Source organism: Symphodus melops (genome assembly GCF_947650265.1).
Source record: "Symphodus melops genome assembly, chromosome: 6".
Classification (NCBI taxonomy): Eukaryota; Metazoa; Chordata; class Actinopteri; order Labriformes; family Labridae; genus Symphodus; species Symphodus melops.
In genome coordinates, this window is record NC_136696.1 from 24309670 (window position 1) to 24319449 (window position 9780).

General features: G+C 40.7%; 1 protein-coding gene across 1 annotated transcript; it reads left to right on the plus strand.

The window, feature by feature from the left end:
• Positions 1-521: 521 nt before the first annotated feature.
• On the plus strand, positions 522-8235 carry snupn (snurportin 1). Its single transcript, XM_079347138.1, has 9 exons — positions 522-631; positions 2057-2221; positions 2595-2793; positions 3183-3287; positions 5808-5904; positions 6205-6302; positions 6468-6545; positions 7007-7087; positions 7248-8235. The coding sequence occupies exons 2-9, from the start codon at positions 2064-2066 to the stop codon at positions 7566-7568; spliced, it is 1137 nt and encodes a 378-aa protein (XP_079203264.1). The 5' UTR covers positions 522-631; positions 2057-2063; the 3' UTR covers positions 7569-8235.
• Positions 8236-9780: the final 1545 nt, after the last annotated feature.

Sequence of the window (9780 nt, forward strand, 5' to 3'; positions counted from 1 at the left end):
AAAGGATGACACTCCCTACTCCGTCTCTAATTGTTATAACACACACTAACTAAGGATAAGGATCAACTTTATTGATCCCGCAATGGAAGACATGTTGTTGTTAAAGCAGCTCAAAAAACAAGAAAACGGGAAATATAAACAGCATCAAGAGCGACATCTTAAAAAAAACAGCTTACAAGCAAGTTTACATTAATTAAATAAAGGAAGAAAAAATACAATAAAATTAAATAATTTGTGGCAATACAACTAATTATGCAACAGTAGTCTTTCTGTTAGTAACTGAGGCCGATTATCCTCTACTGGATGGGACATGAGATAAAAGAACATTTGGAGTATACCCACTTGTTTAGGCTCCACTGTACGAGCACAGTGTGATTGTTGATAATATAACTATGCACTTAGGCAGGACTTGAAGTGTTGACCTTAACGCTTTTACTTTATGGCAAAGTACTTTCCCACTAATGCAAATATTTATGCACCGCAGAGTGAATATGACTTGAATGTCTGCCATGAGAAAAAAAAAACTCCGGGATAGTTCGCTGTATTTAGTCGGCCAACAACAAAAAAAAAACCCTGCAGCCCTGACGGCAAAGATGACAGCGTGACGTTTCTTCCCCGCCTGTTACCCAAGGTATGTGTCTGCGTGTGATTTTAGCTCATGTTATCGGCTAAAATTTGGTCAGTTACCAAAATTTCATGTCATGTTAGACATGTACAAATATGTGTAGCCACATAAAATATGTTTTAAAAATGTTCTAGAGAGAGAAAGAAAGAGAGCTGCCCACAGCTAGGCTAGTTAGCCGGTAGTATGTTAGCACGTTTAGCATGATGCTAACTGTAAATAAATAGTTTGAACGTAGAGTTCAGTTTATTCATGTGAAACAGGCTTCATCAGATGTGTGTGTGTCATATGTGACGTTTTATGAGCGAATAGTTCAGCCTTTTGGGTCAAACCTATGAAAACCATCCAAGGTGCATGTTGATGCATCTCTGTTTTTACTGCATTCAAACCCCATTAATAAAGATCTCTGCAGTGCATTAGACTGGTTTGGAAAACTAGTTATAGGAGCTACTGGAAGTAATATATGAGCAGGGAATAATGTGTTGGTTGTGAAATGATAGCATGTTAACAGTGTCCTACTACAAACAACAACAAACACTTTTAAAGTTTATCTTACATTTCATCGAACAGTTTATAATAAAGTGAGTCTATTAAAAATGTTAGTCATTGTCATGCAAAAGAGCTGAAAATTTTCTAGTTAAAGCTTTTAAAGTGATGTTTTTTTTTCAATATTAAGTGTTTTATTTATGAATTATCTGTATGTTGAGCTCAGTCTAAGGACATATGACCGGCTCTGTAAAAACATCTTTTTTTTTTTGTGGCATTATGTAGACAAGAACTGGTTGTAAGTCACAGCAGCAATCAAAGCAGATATGTCTTATAGAAATAGGGATGTAACGATTTACTGAACTCACGATCCAATTCTCTGGCGATTTATTTTAAGAGTATCTGGAGGTGATTGGAGCTTCTCGTCGTGCTGTTGATTTAAATGCTGCATCATGTTGGTTTGTGCTGTTCGTGAAGTCCTCTGTCTTCTTGTAATATTTGCCCTCAGTTTTTGTCTTTTATTTAAGTCAAAATGCCACTACCATGATAACGTCCGCTTATCACAACCGACCTCCTCTGCTCTGCAGCTGCTGACGCTTCACGATACGACAGCGATTCATGTTACAGAGAACCGATCTGAACTTTGACACCGGGGAATCAGTTTTGAACCGCCTCACGATTAATCTTTCCATCCCTACTTGGAAACACATTAAAGAGAGAAATGGTGTTTCTGAGGTAATGCAGTGAATAGTCCTGTGTTTATAGCTTGTCAGTGACATGAAGGTTGATAGCGGCGGTCACCCACATTAAGCATCGTGAACATGTCATAACTTCAAAAAGACTTCACTGAATTTCAGTTTACTGTCGACCTGAATATAATCTGAAGTGACGTGTTTTCAGTTTCAAAGAGAGAAAAGCAGAATGAGCCTGAGGTGTGTCCTTTCACAGAGTCCCCATGGATGACCTGACCAAAGCCCTGTCCACCAGCTTTGCTGTGTCCAAAGAGCCCAACAGCACGGCTTGCTCCCACCCTCGGCTGGCTCAATACAAGAGCAAGTTCAGTGTGCTGGAGCAGAGCGAGCGGCGCCGACGCTTCCTTGACCTGCAGAAAAGGTAAAGGCTTTACACGTAAGAGACAGAATCTGAAGGTTTACATTGAAAAGAGGACGTTCAGATCACAGTCCTCCTTTTAGGTTGCAAGTGAGAGTCTGAACTCCAAATAAATCCTATTCATCGGCTGATACTTCAGGTAAAGCTTTGTCTCCTTTGTCTCTCCTGCGTGTGAGGTGTTACCAGTAATCATTTATTTTATAATATACAACTGTCACTGTCGTCATCTCGATCATAGAAGAAGTAAACCTTCGTTCTGGGAAGCATTCAAATGTGACGGACAGAAAATGGTCCTGTTGTCACTTCAAGCTGCGATTTAAACACAATATGTCTTACACAGTGTATTTTTTTTTAACTGAAACCCTTTTTTTTTCAGTAAGAGGCTTAACTACGTCAACCATGCACGGCGTCTGGCTGATGGGGACTGGACGGGGGCAGACAGCGATGGAGAGGAGGACATGGAGAAACAGAACGAGGGGGAGCAGGAGAAAGACGGCAACACGGAAGAGGAGGAGGAGGGAGAGGAGGGGATGGAGATTGAGAGAAGGAAGCTGCCGAAACACTACGCCAACCAGGTCAGCCTTTGATGGGTCATATTACGGAGAGATGTTCTCCTCATTCATGTGTGAAGGACGGAAGATTATGCCACAGGTTATTCTGTGCAGCTCGTCATGTTGGCCAGCAGAGGGAGCTCAAGTTTTGAGCTTTACTGCTCGAGGAGGCAGATAAAAGCAGCCTGGGTCAGGAGCTGAAGGCTGAAGTTGACTCCTAATCCTGACTCTGTTTAGTGCAGGTCATCCTCCCACTCTTTCTTCAGAGTCTCTTTATGTTCAGCAATGTTGTCAAATAAAGGCAAAAAAAAATCCCCCCAAAAAGCAGCCGTGTCTTAATTACATTCGGCTGGATTCAGAGCTGAATAAGAGGAAACGCTGAGTTTGTTCATGAAGTTTTTTGTCTTCTGTAGCTCATGCTGTCAGAGTGGCTTGTGGACGTGCCGTCAGAGCTTGACACTGATTGGCTGATGGTGGTGTGTCCTGTGGGGAAAAGATCTCTCATCGTCGCCTCGAAGGTAAACAACCTGTCATTGCACTTCTTTAGTTTTACACAGTCTGTCCCTGCAGTCCAAGATGTTAGCGAGTCAGGAGAGAGGGAGATCAGCATTTTAAATTCACCACATACAAAACTGTCAGTCAGAAACCTTTGAAATTCTGTGCATTGCCTTATGACTTAGTATTTCCATCGCTCCAGTCTCTCATGTGTCGTCTTCAAAGGATTGTGGAAAGCCTCCTTCATTTTTCAGAGTGTGATTAGCATGAACAGCAGCAGTCGGAGTCTGGTTTTTTTTTTTTTTAATGAAACAATACTTTGAGAGGAGTATGCTGCTGTGCATTCATGTCTCGTAAATTTCAAATCTGTATTTCTGCTTGTGCCTTATCTGATTAATCCTGCGCAAAAGTAATTATGTGGGCGAAAAGGTAGGATGATAACTGTGAGGGAGAATTCAGCGAGCCTGAACTGATCACACTTTGTTTCAATGCAGAAAAAAAATTAGATTTGTGAAAGGAGTCAAATGTGACACATTATTTATCAGAACTTAACAGAGTTTTTATATCAAGCAGTTTTATTCATATCAAGTCAGCTGCAGCATTTCTATCTACTTCTGCATGAAGGTCTGAAACACTAAAGAATATAAAGCCGCCGCACATCAGCGAGAATGTGAGTTGGGCCGAAAAGAGGAGGTTAGCCTCGACACGGACAAAGTGGTGAGGAAATGGTGATGTGCAAGATGTGCCAGACGGATAGGCACCACAAATGTTGTAATCAGAGTCGTGTTGAGCAACTTTCAGTCTCGTCATTCATTCGGACGCAAAAGAAGTTCCCATTATTGTGAGGTAAACATGACTCGTGCCATTCAGGGAGGTATTACAGGAACATAAAGAGAGATCTGGGCCTCCAGTGAAAAGAATGACATGAAGGCTGTAATGTTGTGTCATGTTCTCTGTATCTGGACATGCAGCTAAAATTCCCAAAGGTGTGTGTGTGTTTCTTCTTAAGTTGGTTCTAAGGGTCCAAAAATCCCCCCTGAAGCCTCAAAACTCTCTTGATACGTCCATGTCTGCTAAGAATACGTTCATGTCTAATAAGCAAACAGCAAATATGTTTTTTAAGAATATTAAACACTGACAGATTCATTTATTTTTTCATTGTTGTTTAGACTAAAAAGTCACTTAATTATATAGTATATATTTGCAGCACACTGTGTTGTGCGCCACATGTGAAGAGGCTCCCAGCATTCCCTGTCTCTCTCAGCTGCTCTCTTACGGAGACAAAAAAGGCTTAAACCATAACTGCATGTATATTTAAAGGTTACGTATAATATAAAATACACCTTTTAATAAGTTTTCTGAACACTCATGTGTCCCTGTCCTGTCAAGTAAACCCTCCCCTCCCCCAACTGTGAGAAAAGTCCAGCCTTTTAGCTGCTCCACTTTTCAGAAAATGTGATCTCAAACAGGCCATTCATGACATCACAAGGGGCAGTAAGTCCTCCCCCACGTGGTTGACACTCCCACAGCTTTTTTTTTCACCAGAATCCCACTTAAAACAGATAATTTTTCTCTGTGTTGTAAGACCTTATGGACACTATGGACAGTTGACACTAACGAATAAATGTCCCCTTTAAGAAAACCGTTCAGTCATTTACAAACACAGTTTCAGAGTGATTGACATTAAAGAGTCAAATTAGCTATCTTTTATCAACTCTTTGGCTCTTCCATCAAACACACATCATCACTTTTATCTCTGTGTCAGAGTTAGCTGTAAAAAAACTACTGCATCACGGATCTACTATCAGTTTTCTGAGTAATTTAAATGCCTGTCAGGTCTTATCAGCACGAGATGCAGACTGCGATAGATTTAAGTGTATCATGCCCGCCTGTCCTCTCAAACGAGCCCGAGATTACACCTTCCTTTCTCTCATGCAAACCTTTGTTGTACCAATGTAACAGACGCTCCAAACCCGCTGATGCAACCGTCCCTCGCGTCATAATGACAGTCATCTGCTTCCTCATTCATTATTTCACATCTGTGCAACGCAGCAGCACAGCGCGCCTCACAAAGACCAGAGCTGAGGACTCTTTGAAACACAAAAACAACAGATGGTTTCTGTTGCCTGATGAAAACTGGCTGTGATGCGTTTCATCTGCTCGGGAGTTTTCATGTTTATTTGTCAGAGTTACATAATGTGACACTTTCAGATTTGTATCTCCAGAGTCTCTGTGCAGCTCTGTGGCATTATACTGTAAGATGTCTATTAAATGAATAATATTATAACACAGTTTGAGGTCCAGTCTGAAAATGTTCACAAGGGAGTTGGAAATGGGTCCTTAGGTTTAGACCAGTTGAGAATCATCATCTCACATTCCTACAAAACAAATGAAGAAAAGTCCGACCAGTGAAAACATACAGAATGAAAAGTTCTGATCTTTGTCTCGCAACAACAGTTAAATGTTTTGTGGAGTAGCTGGTGACGATCGTCTCTTCCATCTTTCTTATTTTATTTATTTATTTATTTTTTTTTTTTTTGAAGGGTTCGACTGCAGCTTACACTAAAAGCGGCTACTGTGTGAACCGTTTCCCCTCCCTGCTGCCCGGTGGGAACCGACACAACTCGGCCATGGGAAAAGGTAGGTGGGCCTGTTTGTATGAGGAGCGCTCAGCGCCTCCTGATAGTGAGCCTCTTCTTCTACTTTGACTTCTCTTTAGCTGACAGTTTATTTACATGTCAGGTTGTGTGCATCAACATCAATAATGTCTGTGACAGGTTTTAAGACCGATGCAAACCTGGCTAAACACTGAAGCTACTGCAGACTGTTTCTGTTCAATTAAATAACACATAGAGAATTTTTGCATTTTAATTGTCAATAATTCACATTGGGTGACTTAAAATGAGTTCTACATAACTTTTTTTTATGTGCCCCATGCAGACTACACCATCCTGGACTGCATTTACAGCGAGGTGGACAGAACGTACTACATCCTGGATGTCATGTGCTGGAGAGGCCACCCCGTCTATGACTGCCCGGTAAAACGTGCTTCTAATCCTCCACAAATCCAGGAATGCTCGTCTAATTGCTTAAGTAGTAAGGTCTGGGCCACAGATGTGCTTTTTCGCCACGTTAGCCATCTCATTGGCTCGAGGATCAGAGTTTTTTTTTTTTGTTTACAGTTCTTGTTTTCTCATCAACAGACCGAGTTCCGTTTCTACTGGCTCCAATCCAAGGTCCAGGAGGCAGACGGCCTATCAGAAATCGCCAAACGTAACCCTGTAAGTAAAGGAGGCCGAAATAGAGATTCACATCATGTCCTATTTTTTGTCCTCTCTCGTTTTGAACCCTTTGTGTTGATATTTTACACACTATAGCATCTTTATTCAATCTGAAGTGTTTGGTTTTTCCTGTTTGTTGTCCCGAATGCCTTGCTTCAACTTGTTGCCACATATAGGTTAAATAAACTTCCCCCTCAGATGGAAAGGAGACAAAGGAAAATCAAAGGGCAAAACTCCCTGGTGCTCAAGATCAATAGTTGCACACAAATGTTCAGGATGAAGACTGAGTAAATGTTCAGTTAACGTTCCACTTCTTAATCTGCAGTGTTTGTGTACAGCTCAGTAGGCTTAGCCCCTGTACAGTAAACTTACCATTTGAAAGTCATTTCCCACATTTGACAAGAAGACGGATTGTGTTTGGATCTTATAACGAGGTGTTCGACATTTGTTTGGTCCAACAGTTCCGTTTTGTGAGCCTCCAAAGCACAGAGTGCACATCAGAGCTGATTCAGAAAGCCCTGACAGCGGAGTACAGCTTCAGTGTAAGAAAAGTTCTTTTGTCCTTCAACACTTTTCCACAAACACATTCCTGCTGCACACACTGCAAATGTTGGCCTTGATAATGGGTTTTGAGAAAATGTGCAGAAATACTTTTTTAGGGCTTCCCATAAGTTTAAGTGTGTTTTTTGTTTACCCTTGTAGGTGGATGGTCTTCTCTTCTATCACAGACAAACCCACTACACCCCTGGCAGCACGCCTCTAGTGGGCTGGCTCCGCCCCTACATGGTCACTGACATCCTTGGCATAGAGGCTCCCGTTGGACCTCTCACCACCAAGCCTGAGTACGCCAGCCACCAGCTGCAGCAGATCCTGGAACACAAAAAAACCTCGACTGAAGTCCGCCCGGCCAACAGAAGCGGAGGCTATGAGTTAGAGTACCTGTCCACCCCGGGCCAGGACAGCGGGGACACTGTGAACTTTCTCAATCAAAAGCCAATAAGGGAAGCAAACATGGAGCTCTGAGTGGGAGGCCTTAGCAAGATGCACATTTTGAACTCGGTGTTTTTCTGAGTGATTGCAGCCCACATATGGCTCTTTAGAATGTCTGCTGAATGGTTTTGCAGTATAGGCCAATTGCAAAGCATGGCTAATTCTAATCCGGCACTGTTTAGGACACCCACAGATTGCAGATTAGTAGAGCTGTGCTATATGTGTTTTTATACAGCTGTAGACTCAAGTCTGACATTTACATCTGAACTTTAACCTGCTGAAGAACATGAAAACAGATTTGTTTCCCAGAAAATAGTTGTTAATCAGCCACGAGAAGTGCTTTTTCACAGTCCGTTACAGATCCGTTTCTTAGTGCCATTGTTTTTTTTTTTACATACATTGTGTAAAGGAGAAAAATCTGATTAAGTGATATCATCTCGTAAAGTGCAGAACGGTAGAATTAGAGCATTATTTTGCTTCTCTGCACTTTTTGCACTTAAAAACAGATCCTTGCTAAGAAACCTATTTACTGTCACCAGTCCTTTCTGCTACTGTCATTGTTGCTTCATGAGGTTTTGCTCGTTGATAAGACCCTGTGATGTACTGTATCAGCAGCATGGACTTTTATAATATGATGATACATTTAAAATTGTTCTGAAAAAGTTTTAAAGTGTATGTTTCTAAATAAAGGTGTTTTTTTAATCAGCTGTGTTTTTACAGTTTGTTTTATTTGTAATGGTCTGGATCATTTCTTTAAACTGAAAATACATTTAACAAATGTTCTTAATTCAATCTTGAGAAGCAAAGCTGAAACAAAACTATCAATTTACAACCTCCATAATCAATTTGATTTTTGATGCAAAAAGGAGCATTTGAAAATAAATCAGCCTTTTTGGTTCTGTTTCTTTGAAAGTGTAGTTAGACCACTTTGGCTGTTGTATCTGAACTTACATGTCTTGTTGATTCGGTTCAAAGGTTTTCCCAGAAGACAGATGTTGTCATCTGATTGATTATGAGTATGTAGTTTTTTGTTGTTTGACAGACTGGAATAATGCTGCAGAGAGGAACAGTGATGAGCCATACGACAGTCATCTCTCCTCTCCACACACTCAGACTCTAGTAGTTCACACAGGAGCCAAGAGCTAAAACAGAGTCCTTCCTTTTTCCTGAAGTCGAACACATGACAATCTGTTCACAGGACTTTTTTAAAAGGTCTGATGAAGCTTAGCTCGCAGTGACAACGGACCTACTACATACTGTATTTTGAGCTGGAATCTTTGGGTCACCTTACAGTTTATTTGTTGTTGTTGATTCACTTTGATAGTAGCAGCATTCATGTTGACATTGCCCTTACAAAAAACACTAACTTTATTCCAATTGTTTATAAGTTTGTTTTGCCTATTTCTATATCATATTAAAGCACATTTTAGGCAGTTGTGTGTCTACAGAATAATGAAGTGGTATTCTTAGTTGCACTGATATTATAAATCTTTAAAATATAGAATTTAGTTCTTTTATTATCTATAGTGTATCTATTGTAAAGTGTGATAAGTTGAAGTGACATAAAAGTTCTTTACGGTTGCCGCGACCTCCGACCTCCCCGCCGGCCCTCCATTGTGGCTGTGGGAGGCAGGCGGGTTCAACGAAGGTCGCCCAAAAAAACCAGAGGGATATCATTATTGCCACGATCATCCCTCGACTGGTTGACATATTTGTGGCGTCTCTGCTGCCAGCTCTTTACCATGATATCTACATGTTTTTGTTTAAATTTGGTTAATTTGTTTGTGTGCTTTATTTTAATCTACTCAGGTTATTTTCCATCTTTTTGATTAGAGTTATATTTACTCAACTTTTAACAAAGTTAGATTTAATTAATAATAATGTGTGTAATCTGTTGCCTCAATTGTATTGAGTAGTTTATGTCTATCTCTTTTTACAGTGCATAAACCCTTTCCTTTAATCTCTTGCGGTAAGATGTTTCTTGTTCTTGGGCCACTACTCACTTTTTCTACACACGGGGAAAAAATGATTTTCTTTTGCTCCTACGATCGTATCACTGTTGTTCTCACCACCTACACGGAACACCGACAGGTGAAAATAGCACCATTCACAACGTTTCTGAGGAGTTTCTTAGTACTCATTCTGGGAAACTTGCACTGACTAAATGAGAGGAAAGGTGCACAATGCAGCTAAACCCAGCACATCCCATAAACAGATCTGATCACGGTATAATTCTTAGGAGGCA